Source organism: Diabrotica undecimpunctata, chromosome 10 (genome assembly GCF_040954645.1).
Source record: "Diabrotica undecimpunctata isolate CICGRU chromosome 10, icDiaUnde3, whole genome shotgun sequence".
NCBI lineage: Eukaryota > Metazoa > Arthropoda > Insecta > Coleoptera > Chrysomelidae > Diabrotica > Diabrotica undecimpunctata.
Genome location: NC_092812.1, coordinates 25,157,047 through 25,174,372, shown reverse-complemented (window position 1 = coordinate 25,174,372; position 17,326 = coordinate 25,157,047). Strand labels below are relative to the sequence as shown.

General features: G+C 35.1%; 1 protein-coding gene across 1 annotated transcript; it reads left to right on the top strand.

The window, feature by feature from the left end:
• Positions 1–699: 699 nt before the first annotated feature.
• LOC140451653 (uncharacterized) lies at positions 700–15,996 on the top strand. The gene is made up of 3 exons (XM_072545498.1): positions 700–781; positions 830–999; positions 15,901–15,996. Exons 1-3 carry the CDS (start codon positions 700–702, stop codon positions 15,994–15,996), a joined length of 348 nt encoding a protein of 115 aa, XP_072401599.1.
• Positions 15,997–17,326: the final 1,330 nt, after the last annotated feature.

Below are 17,326 nucleotides of genomic sequence, written 5' to 3'. Positions count from 1 at the left end.
TTCGAAGAATTCTACACTATATTATACACAAACCAAATTAACAATAACGTAAATGAAGACGGTAGACAAAAGGTTCAAATTCAGAAATTACTCAAGATGAGATACAATATGCACTTAAAAAAATGAAAAACAACAAGGCGCCAGGAGATGATGGAATAGTTTCAGAAGCTATAAAACTTGGCAGAACTTCTCTTCTGAAAAAAAAACGAGACCTCTTCAATCTCTGCTTGTATAGTCAAAAAATTCCTATAGCTTGGAATAACTCCATTACAATTCTTCTGCATAAAAAGGGTGACAACATGAACCTAGAGAATTACAGGCCAATTTCTCTACACAACCATTTATACAAACTGTACACCAGAATAATAACTAATCGATTGGAAGGAAAATTTGAGCCATATCAGCCAAGAGAACAGGCTGGTTTTTCGCCCCAACTACGGTACAAATGACCACCTATAGTGCATAAAAGTCTTGATCGAAAAATCAATTGAATACCTCTAGTTCTAACATTTATAGACTTCCATAAAGCGTTTAATATTATCGAACTATCCGAACTTCTAAAGGCATTGGAAGAGTGTCGAATTGATCATAGGTACACCAATATTATAGAAAATATATACAGAAGCTACAACAACTATAAATCTGCACGGGCCTACCAATAAGATACATATCAGGAGATGTATTCGATAGGGAGATACTATGTCGCCTAAGTTGTTCATTACTGTACTTGAACATGCTTTGAAGTCACTGGAATGGGAAAGTAAAGGAATAAATATTAATGGTGAGATGCTTAGTCATCTACTGATACATGATATTGTTCTGATTTCAGATGACCTAAAGGCAGCCAGTGATATGGTGAATGAACTCAGCGATGCAGCACGTAAACTAGGTCTAAATATTAACTACCAAAAGTCAAAAATGATGACTAATTTAGTTCCGAGCCATCCTTTAACGGTAGAAATTGAAATTGTTGACAACTACATATATCTTAGACATACGGTAAAAATTAGCAGAGATAATCAAACTGCTGAGCTGCTAAGAAGAATAACACTGCAGGAAGCAAACACCAAAAAGATATGCTTAGTAAAAAATGCGACTTTAGAAGTCCTGAATACTTTACAGGATTTGCAAAAGCAGAACCACGGAATTCCGAAAATATAAAAAAAGGAAAGAGTATAATTGCTACAGATAAATTAGAGAAATCAGATAAATCAGAAAAATTAACAATAAAAGAAAGACACAGAACAAAAGCAAAAAAGGGAAATATACAGACAGTACAAACAATTTAGAAAAAAATATTTGCTGAAAATTCCGAAACCTCCGATGAAGAGACACTACTAGATTTATCATCAGAGAATAAACCAAATATTAAAATTGACCGAGGCGATTTTCAGAATGGTCCTAGTAAAATTCACTGATAAAAAGGATTTGTAGTGTTAGACATTTATTTATTTGGGAAAATCTTTGGGAAATTAAATAAAGAATGTGAAGTTTCATTTTTAAAACATCAAAAAAATGGGTAGAACAAATTTGTATTCCCTGAAATAGCTGAGGCTTCTTGAAAAATAAATCTTCCATTGATCACATATCATCCATCAGACAAACATTAGAAAAAACGACGGAGTACGACATATACTGCCATTACATCTTCGTAGACTTTAAGGCAGCGTACGATACTATTGACAGGTCCCAATTATATTCGGCGATGATCGAATTAGGAATACCAAAAGGATTGGTAGAATTAATTAAAATGACAATGAAAGTCGAATGTAAAGTGCGCGTACAAGGGGATGTTTCAAAACCATTTAAAACCAACAGAGGACTGCGCCAGGGAGATGCGCTATCATGCACGCTGTTCAACGTAGCGTTAGAAAAAGTTATGAGAGATTCGGGAATAAACTTAAAAGGGACGATATATAACCGTAGTATATTAATAATGGCATACGCTGATGATATTGTCATAATTGGAAGAACCCAAAATGAAACAGTGGAGGCTTTCACACGTATCAAAAATGCCGCAGAAAACATCGGACTTCTGATTAACATCCAGAAAACTAAATATATGCCGGCCATATCAAGAATTCAACAAAATAACTTAGAGGTGCGACACGAAACGATAGAAATGGTAGAAGAATTCTGCTACCTAGGATCACTGGTAGACTACAAAAATAACACATCCAACGAGATAAAAAAAAGAATATGCGTGGCTAACCGCTGTTATTTTGGCCTGGGCCCTCAACTAAGAGCGAGAAGTATGTCAATAGCAACAAAGTGCAAAGTTTATAAAACAATAATACGCCCAGTGCTCACATACGGATCGGAAACATGGGCAATGACGACCCGAGATGAACAGTTACTGCGAGTCTTTGAAAGAAAAGTATTGAGGACCATATATGGAGGAGTAAACGAACAGGGTCTGTGGAGAAGGCGATATAACTTTGAACTCTATAGACTTTTTGGTGATGCAGATATTGTGAAGACCATCAAAATAAACCGCCTAAGGTGGGTGGGCCACGTTATGCGGATGGATGAGAGTGATCCCACTAAAATAACTATGCTAAACAGGCCGGTTGGAAGAAGAAGAAGGGGGCGACCTAAACTCAGATATCTAGACGATGTACAGGAAGATCTGAGGGAGATTGGAGTGAGGGGCTGGAGAAGACAGACACTCGATAGGAAAGGATGGAAGAATGTTTTGAAGCAGGCCAAGGCTCACGAAGGGCTGTAGCGCCAACTGATGATGATGATGAAATAGCTGACGAAGCTGTTCGAGAAGGTTTCTTCTCTTACTGTTGGGTAATTGTGTAAAGCATTAAGACAGGAGCAGCTGTTTTAATTAATTACTATAAAATATTCTACTTCAATAAAAACACAAAATTGGTAGCAGAAATATTGAAACAGATCTAAAAAACTAGTCGTTTTTAAAACACAGTAAAAAAGTTATGCCAGTTACAAAAAAAAAGGAGAAGAAGTTCCCTTCAAGAACGTTCCCTTTATTCATTAATAGTTGCAGTAAAACTGATGATCAGCTGTCACCAGTTTACCATACGAGTTTTTTACTATGTTTTCTCAAACATTTAATAATAATCCTTGTATTGGCATGTAAGTAATATTTATTTATTTAATTTCAATTTTACTAGATAGTTTGTTTACTTCTTGTTCTATTTAATCATTTTTAAAGTCATATTTAATAATCACAGGCATATAATATTGGCATAATTGCTGTATGTTCTGTACCAGACAGCATCCTAATACGTGTTATTATATTTTCAGCATTTAGTTTACCATCTACCGTTGACCTGAAGATGCATAGCAAATTATAGTATGCGAAACCGGTCGTTGGTGGTAGAATAAATTGATTGTGAGTAAGTCTTATTCTTATTTGGTGTTACCTATTTGAAATGGACTTACACAGGAAACATATTCAAGATTTCAATAAATAAATCGTTAGTTTGTAAAAAAGACTCACGTATCTCGGAAATAAAGCATTTTAAATAGCAAACTGTCAATATTTTTTTATACAAAATCATCCCTAAATTTTGTCGCACTTATTTACTTACTTATTTACAAAAATACAAAAATTGACCTAAACTATTTAAAACGATGTGGTATATTGTAGGTAATAATGCAGAAAAATTAAGGATTTATGTTATTTAAAACTTGAGAACAAATGAATGCGTTATACAGGAGAACCAATATAATAGATAAGTGACGACCAATATACGTCGTAACCAACATAATTTAAGGGCCCTATTGTCTGCATAATGTTAACTATTGTTTCCGGTTAAACATGATATAGAGCTAAATATGTCACTTAATTCTCGTCGAACAGAACTTACACATAAATCGTCTTTATGCATACTAGATACTAAGTGAAATGAACGTTGAATACAAAACACGAAAACCGAGTCATACTGAAATAAACTTGAACCGTATAAGTAGAATCTGCCCTCGACAAATAATGAAGAAATTCAACATAAAGCTTTACTATATGTTACGAATCAGTAAAAAACATGTATTATATATATATATATATATATATATATATATATACAGTGCCGGCAAAACATCTTTACATTGCCAAATAAATCACTAAATGCAAAGAAAAATTTCATGCGTTCTGTCTGCGCTTGTTTAGCATTTGAGGGAAGAGGGAATAACATATTTGCGACGGCGGCTGTCAGTCAGTGTTAAACTTCTTGTTATTGACTCAGTTAAGTTTGGGATCGTTAAATTCTAAATTGAAGTGAAAAATATGGGTCGAAAGAAACTCACACAACAGGAGAAAAATCATGATTTACCGTTACTTGAGAAAGGGGACTGTAATTACCGTGGTAAGTGATATTGGTGTTTCAAGAGCGGTTATCAATTGAAACTGTTGGCTGCGTTATTGCCTTCAGGAACTGTTATCACACAGGACTCATTATGCCATTCTGTTATCATCTGTTATCATAAACAAACCTTAACCATAACACAAACCCAATCCTATAAGAAACGATCTCAAACAACTAAGAGATGATGACATAAAGCAAGAAGTACGGGAATATCTGAAGAACAACATATCTAAGTCAGAAGTAGTTAATGATGTTGACACGGAAATAAACCACTTAGAAAATATTAGGAAGGAAATATTAGACCAATACCTGCGACCGAAAAAGACAGAAAAGAAAAAACCATGGATGACCGACGGTATATTACAGATGATATACAGATGAAGAGAATCCAAGCAGAAATACTACGTTGCATATCAATTTTTAGACAAAGAGATAAAAACGCTGTCAGAGAAGCTAAAAATAGAAATCTGGAAGAACAGTGTTAAGAAATCCAGATATTGGAACGTAAACCGACGTAAAACGTTCAACCTCCACAAAAAGATCAAAGAAGCAGCAGGCATCTATAAATCAAAAAGGCTCACCATCACACAAAATAAAAATGACGATACCGGACCACCTATTCTCGAAGCAGAAGTAGAAGCTGTTATAAATAACATTAAGGAGGAAAAAGCCGCAGGATCAGACGAGTTCTACTCAGAATTTTTGAAAATTATGGATAAAGACGAAGTAAAAAGACTTACCTTCAACAATATATACCAAAGTGGAAAAATACCCCAACAGTGGCTAAGATCAACTTTTATAACAATCCCTAAAAAACGAAATGCCAAAAAATGTGAAGATTATCGAATAATAAGCCTTATGAGACATCTCCTGAAAAGTTTTTTAAAAAGTATACATAAAAGAATAGGTATATAAAAAGTGTGAACAACACATGACAAACACACAATTCGGCTTCAGGGATGCATTGGGTACTCGAGAGGCACTTTTTGCAATACAAGTTCTCTTTCAAAGATGTAGAGACGTGAATTGTGATGTATATGTGTGTTTTGTTGATTACCAGAAAGCGTTCGATAGAATAAAACATGACGAACTGATGAAATTCAATTGGTCTAGACGGCAGAGATCGCCGTATAATAAACAATATCTATATACAGACGAACAAACTGCCGCTATTAGAGTTAGGGATCAGTTAACAGACGACATAAAGATAAAAAGAGGTGTGCGACAGGGATATATATTGTCCCCATTATTGTTCAATACATATTCAGAGCACATTAAGAACCTAGCGCTAACGGACATAGACGAGGGAATTTATAAACGGAGAACGATTGAACAACATAAGATACGCTTATGATACTGTCATTTTTGCAGACAGTCTTGAAGGTCTGCAGACACTTGTCACCAGGGTGGCAGAAGTAAGTAGCAGGATTGGGCTTGATTTTAACATCTAAAAAAATAAATAAATGGTTATAAGCAAAAATAGGATACCACCTGGTCAATTACTAGTTAACCAAATAACCTATAACACAAATCACCAACTTTTGTTATCTGGGTGCAAACTTAAACGAACAGTGTGACCAATCGACAGAAATTAAGATAAGGATCGAGAAGGCAAGATCAGCTTTCGTCAAAATGAAAAAAAAACTTTAACAGCCACGATATAAAATTGGAAATAAAAGTTCGTTTACTAAAATGCTACGTATTCTTCGGTCTTTTATATGGCGTGGAGTCATGGACCTTAACTGAAGCATCACTGAAGAGACTCGAAGCATTTAAGATGTGGTGCTGTAGACGCATGTTGAGGATTTCCTGGATAGACAGAGTTACCAACGAAGAAGTACTACATAGAATGGGTAAAGAGCGCGAACTAGTCGTAACCATAAAACGTCGCAAACTAGAATACCTGGGCCATATAATGCGCAATGAACAACGATATGACCTACTTTGGATCATACTTCAAGGTAAAGTGCAGGGGAAAAGGGGTCCAGGACGAAGAATAATATCCTGGCTGCATAACCTGCGAAAATGGTTTAACTTAACCACTACCGGACTTTTCAGGGCAGCAGTGAACAAAGTCAGAATATCCATGTTAGTGTCCAACATCCGTAACGGATAGGCACCACAAGAAGAAGAAGCAGAATTTTTCTACAATATTCTACCCACGTTTCCGAGGATATTACATTTTAACTTACTACTACTGTCTGTTCTAGTACCTCTAATTGTAATATCTTATATTCTTTTATTCCACCATTGATTTTTATTATTTATAACAATATGTTATTTAACCAATGTTATATGATATGCAACAGTAAAAGAAAAACGTTAGTGGAGAACAATGAAGTTTTTACAACAATGTTTAATAAATAAACGCTTATGGGCCCGATGAATCCAACCGATAGATGTAGGGCTACAACGTAAAATAGAGTTAGTTTGTTTATTTTAAAATTTAAACGTTTAAAAAACAACGTCAGTAATAATAGAGGTTATTTTTTAATTTGTGCTCTGTCCGCAAAACATAATATTTGAATTCGACAGAGATAATATTTTATTCACTTATTCAACTCATAGCAGCAGTTAATATTAAACATTCCCATATATCATTGAAGGCATTAGAGGAAATATTGATTAAAAAACAGTCGTGCATGCTGAATCATAAATAAATTCCGAATTTTTAATTATCGCAGTCTTTTAGCCATTAGATTTGGGCTCTGGGATCGGATTCGAGAGAAAGGATGTTGGAACGTAGCCAAAATGTATTTCCCAGTAGAAAATCGACGGTACGTTTCTCAGTTTTAGCAAAATGTAATGAATGTCGGTCGGGTGTAGACTAGAACCGTTTTCAATAATCATTATTAGGCGCTGGCTTTGGCCAACTCGAGCCAACATTTGTTTTGACACTACCTTTGCCGATTCATTTTCATTTTCGAAGACCGCCTCCACTGGTTGGTGTTTTTACCGTTTCACGGGGCCATTCCTACATACACTGCTTTAACAGAAATCGATATGTAGATATAAATAGGGAAAGACAAGTAAGCCATTAAATAAGCAAAAAATTGATAACAAATATATGGTAACTCGTAATATTTGATTATGTTTTCTTTAACTGCTTCTTTGAAACGGAATTGTATTAATATTTTCTCGACACGTTTATAATAAAAAGTTTCAAGAAATTAAACTTGTATGACCCCTAAATTGGACGAACCACGTTAATGGGCTTAAAGACAGTACAAAGGAATTAGTATAATTGAATATTTTGATCGAAATAATGTTTATTTTAAACAATCTAAAATAATAATAATAATAGGGTAGTGGGTAGTATCCTTTTACAGTTTCCAGTAAAGAACAGACAACTTCAGGGTTTGGCAACCCTGCCCCTACACCAGTTACTGCTTCTCTCCTAAGCTCCTATCCTAGGAGAAAATAGTCCCAATCGAGTACTCATCTAATTTCCATGTATCCTTCCCTTACCACATCTCGATCAGAAAGTCGATAAATATTACTGACGTAGGGCAGCAGTGAACGGGCGAGGGCAATACCAAGATAAAGCGCATAGAAAATGAGACCCTGAACCGGCTTATCATTGGATTTGCATAAGCGGAGCTGTATTATTAGAATAGTTTGCGATACAATAGTGCAGTGGAATCCATTGCATTACTATTCCCAAGAAAGTTCGTCTGGGTCCGGAGTACATTCCTATATAAATTATCGTACCAACTGCATGATTCCAGGTCTGATGCTAATAATTCCAACTCTGGTTCTTCGTTCTGGTTTTCTTGTGGTTGTCATGACAAAGCATCTGCCACCTTGTTGAGGACTCCCTTTCTATATATTACCTCGAAATCGTACTGTTGTAGTTCTAAACTCCACCTGACGAGTTTTTAAGGTTCTTCAGCCATTTGAGGGATTGATGGTCTGATATGACCTTAAAATTGTATCCTTCTATATATGGCCTCATTTTCTTTATCCTGTACACGATGGATAGACATTCTTTTTCCGTTGTGGAATATTTTGTTTCGGCCGGTGTGAGGGTTCGACTAGCATATGCGATTACTTTATCCTGGCCGTTGTATTTCTGTGTTAGTGCAACCCCAAGTCCGCAGTTCGACGCATCTGTTTGCAGGTAAAATGGTCTCGAAAAATAGGGGCATGCTAATACTGGGGCCGATGTAAGCTTTGATTTAAGCTCTTCAAACGCGTATTCCTGCTTATCGGTCCATTTCCATCTTATCTTCTTCTTCAGAAGCATGTATAGCGGTCCTGCTATTGTCGAATAGTTCTCTATGAATCGGCGGTATTATGATGTTATTCCCAGGAACCGGCGGAGTTGACGCACATTTATCGGTGCTGCAACTTCAGTTATAGCGTTGGTTTTTTCCCAACAATTCTGGTAATGCTCTTAGTAGATCTTGTTTATCGATTTCGTAGGCCAAGCTCAATTCGTCTATCCTCTCTAAGAATTCTATTGCACCCGAATATTTCTTGCCGAAGTGTGTGTTCAACTTTCGTACTTGATTTAGCAATTCTGATTGCCCCATTTGTTTCGGTATTGTTAATTCCTGTAATTGTCTTCGGATAACCGAAATTTCCTGGGTCAGTGTGTCGGATTCTGCTCCCTTGTAAGTTTTTTCTTTTGGGATTGTTCCTGTCGCTCCCTCGCGATCTTTAAAATAGGTTCTGAGTCGTACTCTCAATTCGTCGACGGTTCCCTTGGGATCTAAGCCGTATTTTCCGGCTTCGCTCTGCAATTCCTCTTTACAAAGGCGGTTTATCCACGATGTACCTGTTACTGAGTCTGTATATTTTTCTGTCTCTGTCTGTGTCTTAGCACTAACTCGCTAGACTTGTACTCGCTTCCACTTCAATCCAGCGGAAGCGCCAAACGCACTCGCAATCAAAATATTTGGTTGTGCAGATCCACGCTATACGATAACGTTCAATGCACGATACCCACGGGTTCTGCTTGATTGAGGTCAGAGTATAATCCTCAGTCGGGAAGTCTCTCTGTCCAGGTCATCTCACAGATTCAATACACCAGCGAACCAGGGAGCCTAAAGCGTTAGCCACAAGACTAATCTAATTCCGCCAGTCGCTCGCCTTAAATAGCCGCTCCGGATCCCACCTCGTCGTGTCGTCGTGGAAATGGGTGCGCTATTATCGAAACTCCCACGGTTCGAACTGTTGAAAGTCCAGCACATCGTTACAATGCGTAATGTCCAAGAGAATGCCTCAGATATTGTTATGCAGCCCGGGTGACCACCAGCGGTACCTTGAGTCCAAGTCAAGGAGTGCGAAATTGGGCATAAGTCACACAAATGTTAGTGATCAGGCATTATGTGGAAGTTCATCTACTGGTCCACAAAAATTAAAACTCAGAAAATTAATTGAATGTCGGTACAAGAAACATACAAGGGCTAAACACAATCACAAGCGAGCTGTTAATTATTGAAAGAGAGCTGGCAAGGTATAAGATTGAAATATTTGACGAATTGGCGAGGAGAGGACCCAGAACTATAAAGGTGTTGCCATTATGGTCTCATCAAGATTACATAAATCTGTCGTTGAATTCAAAGCTGTCAGCAATAGGACAGTTCTCCTTGAACTTGAAGGCAAACCATTTAAACTTAATATCATACAAGTTCATGCGCCAACCATCACAGTAGACGACATAAAAGTCGAGGATATAATACAAAAAATTGGAAACATCAATTGCTAACATTTCGAATAAATGCTAACGCTAAAGTCGGTAACACTATACCGAATGACGAATAAAGAGTATACTGGAAAAGCTTGGCATAGGTCAGAGAAATGAAAGAGGAGACCGCTAAAAGAAATAAGAAATATATTGATGAAATTTACATTTGATATTTATGTGTAATCAGAGATACTGAGCCACCAGAAGACAGCCTGAGACAAATTGAATTGTAGGTAAGGTTGTTGAAGTAATATATTAGAATTTAAAATTTATGTTTTTGCTTACCATAATATATATTCTAACATACTAAGGTAAATTAAAATGTATAAAATTCTCTTCCTTTTTTTTGAGCAGTGTACACCGGAACCGACGAACCCCATCGCTTAACAGCCATACACGCAGAATTCGCTGATATTATCCATAAATCTATTTTATTGCACCCTGTTTAGATTAAGAAACGAGGTGAAGGAGATTTGAGTTTGGAATTGTACACACTCCTTTTTCTGCGACATTGAATTCTGCGATATATTATGTATTTTATATTAGTAGATAATTTTCAATCGTTCAATACATGCGAATACAAATAGAATAGAGATTTCTGCGATAATTTTAATTCACGAAATTAAAATTTGAGATGATTCTATTAACTTTGTAGGAATACAAAATTTGTACTTTGTAGATTTGATAACAGGAAACATAGTTAGGAAAATCAAAATACTGAATAGAAGAAATTATTGAAATTTAGATAGATTAAAAGTATGAATGAATTATTGGAAATACAATTTCTATTTCATCTCCAAACTACTTAATAAAGGACCAAAGTAGTACTAAATTTAGGAAGATATCTTGACATATCGAGAAGAAAAAGAAAACTTGTTAAGAGCGATAACAGACAGTACTATCATGGGAATCATCACCACCACTTTTTAATACTTCTAGCTTTTTTACTCATCACAGATTATACAATAGGTTTGAGCGGCTCAAAAACCAATAATAACCTTTTAAAATAGTGTAAGAAATACAAATAAATAATAACGATGGCGAACGAAAAGTTAAATTATGTACTCAAACATCAAAGATGTCATGGTGGCACGACACTTCGCTATTTGTTATTTGTTATGTGGCTTCGCTGTATTCTCCCAAATATTTGTTATTCGTCAGCGAATGTCAAATACGCTACTCCACACTTGTGTAGTTGCTGCAACTTATTTTTACTTAAATGCAGTTTACCACTACTTGTTGTGTAAACATAAAGCGACTGGTAAAAATCCAGAATACATTTTTATTTGTCCACTCCATTTCACAGTAGGTACACCACAAATCAAAGCGTAATAGGTATGATAGTTGTATATAAAAACATACATTTGCCGAATTAATCGTTCAAAAATAACGAGAATTAAAATAAAGTTAGGTTAAGATTAGCAGCGAGACAAAGACAATCACTGCTGCGAGCCAAGTGTGGGCGGTCGACACATACATTCGGCGTACATTAGACTTATTCGTATTCGTGTCCTTTAAAGTGTGTCAAAAAACCGATAAGTGGAAAGATCAAGATTTCTAGATAAGATAGGTTGTCTGGTTACTTTAGACCAATCAGATGCTCGCATTTCAAAAGCAGGAACACGTCACCCATACGACTATTTTAAAATTGTTCATAAGTTTCAATGCTAGGTTCAAAAACTTAGGTTTTTCAGTATACTTTGGAATTTTCTTGGATATATGTATATTAAGTGGTTCTTATATTGGTAATTTTATCAATTTTACCCTTAAAAATCAATGCGTTGAAAAAAAAAATAGAATTGATATAATTATCACCTTTTCTAGCTGATATTTTCTTAGACAGCTTAGAACAGAAATTTGTTAATAACAACAGCGAAATAGTGTTTTGGTTAAGATATGTTGATGATTGTATAGCTCTAATACAGGGAACCCAAGATGATGCTTTACAGATTCTGGATGATCTGTAAAGCATCATCCAGCCCAACATAAAATGGCTGCTTTCAACAGTTACATTCATAGGTTACTCAAATTTCCACTTTCTAATGATAACTTTAATTTAAAACTTAATACTCTTAAGCAAATTGCTTTCAATAATGGCTATGATCCCAACATTATCTATAAGCTTCTAAATAGAGCTAAACTCAAAATTGCAGAAAAGCTTGCATTTTCATCACAATGTTTTCTTCAACCTAATGCTTCAAATAACATCAGATATTTCTCCTTCACTTATATTAGCAACATCTCCAATAAAATATCTAAACTTTTTACTTCTACAATTGAAAACATCAAAATTTCCTTCAAGTCACACAACACTTTAGGTTCCTTTTTAATCAACACCAAAGATAGGATGAACACACTTGACAGAAGTGACATTTACATTAAAATGTGATGATTGTGATTTGTGATGCCTCTTATGTAGGCATCACAAAGATATGATCTTATCTAGAGTTTCAGAACATTTGAAAAGACCAAACTCTTCAAGTTTTGGTCAACACTTATTATCCAGTAAACACAATTTTAACATCAATACTGGTTCCTCTATTTTACATACTATCTTCATTAGTAGAAAGAAAAACTACCTGGAGTTAGATTTATTGGAAGATTTGGAGATTACAAGGGAAACAAATGGAAACTCTCACTGTCTTAATACTCAAATTAATTTAAATTGTACTAAATTTAAACCTATTTTTAAAAACTTTATTACAGCTTCACCTCGTAAGGGATCCAGCTCGGCTGTTTAGACTTCCTGCACTGAGCATATTCATTAAGAATTTATTAATTTCATACTTTGATCAATATTACTATTTTATTCTTCAATAATTTACAAAAGTAGCTAACTCAGGTTCAATTGAACTATAGTTGGCGTTATTTACACTCTCCACACCTCTTTGTAATTTAAATATACCACCTCCACAGTTGAATATTTCAACATCTCCCACTGTTGCTCAGTTGGTCTTGAGTAACGCTTTGATATATTAACTTTATAGTTCTCCCATTGACTGTGGGTTCAACTGAACTATTTGGATTATACCCCATTTATATTTTTCTTCTTTTTTACAATATTGATAGTGCTTGGTAGACCATTTTATTGTAGTCAACTACCCACTGTCTAATATATTGTTTAGTCTATTTCTTGCATTCATACTTTACGTCGACTTCAGTTGCTCTCAAACTAACACCCTAATTATTATAGACAGGTTTGAGTGTGAGATCTGGATTATGCATTCTATATAAAGATATTCTACATAATTTCATATTTCATCAGTTGACTTCCTATAGCAGTGTCAGTTGGACCTTTGGTCAATGCTTAGTTTCATAGAATTTTGAAATTTGCAGATCACATATCCATGATTTTGACTGCCCATCTAAGCTGTCATATGTCACATGTCACTTCAACATTTCCGTCTCCGGTTTCCATACATAATGTAGCTTCGCCTATTTTTTATTTTTTAATTTTAAAGTGTTTGTCCTTGTGTAGTGTAGTGTGATGTTTAATTTTATGTTTATAACATTTTATTCTTGTGGGATAGACCGCAATTGACGAAGTAAGTCTCAAACGTTAATCACATAAAAACTTTTATCAACCATCAACTTCGAGTTTTTATCGAAGTTAATTAATTTCTTCAGTTAAAAAAACGTTTCTTGGCTTATTTCAGATGCCCCTGAAGATGCTCTAGGGAGCGAAAGTACTTGGGCAAGATTAAATTAATAAAACTGTGCTCGATATCTGCCTTTTATTTGATCAAAGTCAAAAACAAAAATAAATAGAATTGATTTGAGGAAGATTTAACACTTATTGTATGTTTTAAATGGAGAACATTTTAATTCGCACAAAAAACTTAAAAAATAGTAGAAAAAACATTAATTTGAGGAATATTTAATCCTTATTACGTGTTTTAAATGAAGAAAATATTTCAATTCGCACAAAAAACCAAAAAATAGTAGAAAAAGGTAAAAAGCAAAAATACTAATATAGAGGTACTTTTTTAAAGAGAAAAGAGAAATAGAGAGAAAGTTGCAATGTTAAGTGTAGTAAAAATAAAAAATCCGTCCCAATATGCACTACAATAAGTGAACCTAAGAGAAGAAGAATTTTCAAAGAGTTCTGGCAAGATACTTGGGCCGAAAAGAAGATGTTCGTAAGAAACCATGTATGTGTAAAAAGTACCTCCAGAAAACGAGGCCTGAATGAAGTTTCGAGAAGAACATATTCAAACGAATTCTTCTAAGGTCCTTATAGACTAAGAATTTGTAAAACAATGTTTTTAAACACCCCTGATGTGAAGGATTGGGTCATTAAGAAATGGGCCAAGATCGGACTAGAAGCAAATGTGACTGTGCAAATTCATCAAAATTCTGGTAATAATAATAATGATGTGAAACAGCTTCAAATATTCTTTGATTCTCTATTGAGAGCTACTTGAATAAATTGTAGAGCTACTTCGTCAAAACTTTACCTAGAACCTATGTGGACTACTAAAAGCCAACTGTACAAGTTCTACAAATCCGATTTTTGCATAAATCAAAATGAGAAAGTAGTATCAATAGCTACTTTTCACAAAGTATTTGAAAAAAATACACTTTCTTTGTATAGATCAAAAAAAGATCTGTGCGATACCTGTGTGTCCTTTCAAACAGGTATTTCAGAAGATCTCTACAATGAGCATGACAAATATAAAAAAGAAACAAGAGTTGAAAAAATAATGATAAAGAGTCCCATAATGAAGTATTTAGGATGAAATGGATCTTTAATCAGTTTTGCTTTCTCCTAAATCAAATGTATCCAGAATCTATTACAAAACCAAACTAATTGTGCATAACTTCACAATTTATGATATAAAAGGCTCACAAGTAATGAGTTTACGAGTATTATTGTTCATTTCCTAAACCAGCAGGTACAGTTGTATACCTTGAAAGAAAAAAGCACTGAGGACACTGAAATCACATTATGGAGTGATGGTTGCGGGTACCAAAACCGTAACTCAACGTTATCAAATGGTTTATTAAACTCTACCTTCGATACTGGGTTAACGGTAACTCAAAAGTATTTACAAAAAGATGTATTCACACCCAGATGGAGGTGAACAGTGTCCACTTCGTCATTGAGAGGCAAATTCGAAATAAAAGAATTAACGTTCCAGCTGATTATGTACCCATCTGTAAAACTGCTTGCCATAAAAGTTCTTATAATGTCGAATATCTAACGCACGATTTCTTCAAGAAATGATCTAACGAACCTCCAGTTCGTTAAATCAATAAGACCAGGCAAAGCTGTTGTCGGTGAACCCACTGTAAACGATATTAAAGCTTTAAAATACTTTAAGGATGGTATTTTTTTAAGCTTCGTCACACCGAAGATTGGCAAGCCTTATCGGTACAACTAAATATAAGTAATGTGCCTATTAGTTCTATCGCTCTTATCCAACTACATACAAATAGACTTAAAATTAAAAACGAATAGTTTCAGCACCTTCAGCAATTAAAATTATCCATGCAACGTGATTATCACGATTTTTATGACAAGCTACACGAAACTTAGAAAAAAAATGTTAATTTTCTACATTTCTTAATTTTCTGCTCACTTTTGTATTAACCCGTAACCACAGACGCGGAGTCAATTTGACTCATTGCAAGTGCGTAGTGACGAGTTTTGAGATTTCCCCCCACTCTATATGGCCAGGCATATATTTTATGTACCTTTCTACCTTTTCAACGATCAGTATTCAACGGTTAGTCAGACGGCTGTGTCGTTTGTATATGTTATTTGGTTTTTATTACGACTTCAGTTTTCGACGGAGTCAAAAAGACTACAGGTCTGTGATAACGTTATATTTCTTGTTTCCATATTTTATAAATCTGCTCGGTTTATTTTAGGTTTTAGTAATGGATTTCGAAAGTAAAGCTGGTCCATCAAAAAGAATCAGATATAGCGATGCAAACTATGAAGAAACTGCTGAAATGGGCGGATGATTGATGAAAACGAGAGCGATGCTGATTCAGATTCGGAATTTATTTATAGCGGTCATGAAAGCGATTCGGAGCAAGAAATAGAGGATAATTGTGAAAGATTTTCTAGTGAAGATGAAGATGTAATTGAAAAAGGTGAGCCATCGCATGAAGTTTCTGTAGAAAACTATTTTTACGGAAAAAACCGTTTCAAATGGTCCAAGATATCCCCTTATTCTAAAAATACACGCACTTTGCAACATAATATTGTAATTAAGTGTCCGGGTATAAAAATTACAAAAACTTATAAAGCCGATCCAGAAGAAATTTGGAATGTTTTTTTTTGATAACCGCATTATTTAGATTATTCTTGAATACTCAAATGTACGCCTGGCAAAATTGAGGGAGAAATATCAAAACAAAAATTCGAGTGATATTCGGGATTTAGATATTGTTGAGCTGAAGGCTTTTATTGGAATGCTTTTGCTTACAGCTATCTTCAAATCTAATCACGAAGATATTCGTTCAATTTTTGCTACTGATGCATCGGGCAGAGATATATTCAGATGTGTGATGAACTCGAATCGTTTTGCTGTCATACTCTTATGCTTACGATTCGATGACCCAGAAACTAGACTCGCACGAAAAAAGGATGATCCTTTAGCTCCAATCTCTGAGATATTTAACGCTTTCGTTAAGAATTCTCAAAGAGCTTACACTCTAGGTACAAACACATGTATTGATGAAATGTTAATTTCATTCCGAGGACGGTCAAGGTTTAAGATGTACATGCCAGCAAAGCCTTGTAAATATGGGTTGACAATGATGGCGTTGACAGATGCTAGAACTGAATATTTATATAATGCATGTATATATTGTGGTAAAGATTCAGATGGCTTCGATTTGCCAGATAATGAAAAAAAATATTCTAAGCCTACGCAAGCCGTTCTCAAACTTGCTAAGCCAATTTTCGGCACACACAGGAACATAACCGCCGATAATTGGTTTAGTTCCATAGAGTTAGTGAATTTATTAAAATCAAAAGGTCTGACATATGTTGGAACATTGAAAAAAAAATAAGCGTAAAATTCCAGTTAGCTTTTTACCAAAAAAAGAAAGATCTGCAGGTTCTAGTTTATACGGTTTTACCAGTGACATTACCCTACTATCTCACGTTCCAAAGAAGCACAAGGCCGTTTTGTTAGTCTCCTCAATGCACCATGATGAAGGAAACGTAGGAGAATCTGGCAAACCGGAAATAATCGACTTCTACAATCTAACAAAAGGGGGAGTGGATAGCTTGAATGAAAAGTGTAGTGTTTATTCAACGGGTCGAAGAACGCGGCGTTGGCCA

Excerpts from the sequence above, each read along its gene's own strand:
- LOC140451653 (XM_072545498.1), top strand. The coding sequence starts at position 700 with ATGTCGCCTAAGTTGTTCATTACTGTACTTGAACATGCTTTGAAGTCA. Across the intron at positions 782-829 it reads TAAAGGAATAAATATTAATG|ATGACCTAAAGGCAGCCAGT; the intron begins GTGAGATGCTTA and ends TTCTGATTTCAG. Across the intron at positions 1,000-15,900 it reads ACATATATCTTAGACATACG|GTTTTAGTAATGGATTTCGA; the intron begins GTAAAAATTAGC and ends GGTTTATTTTAG.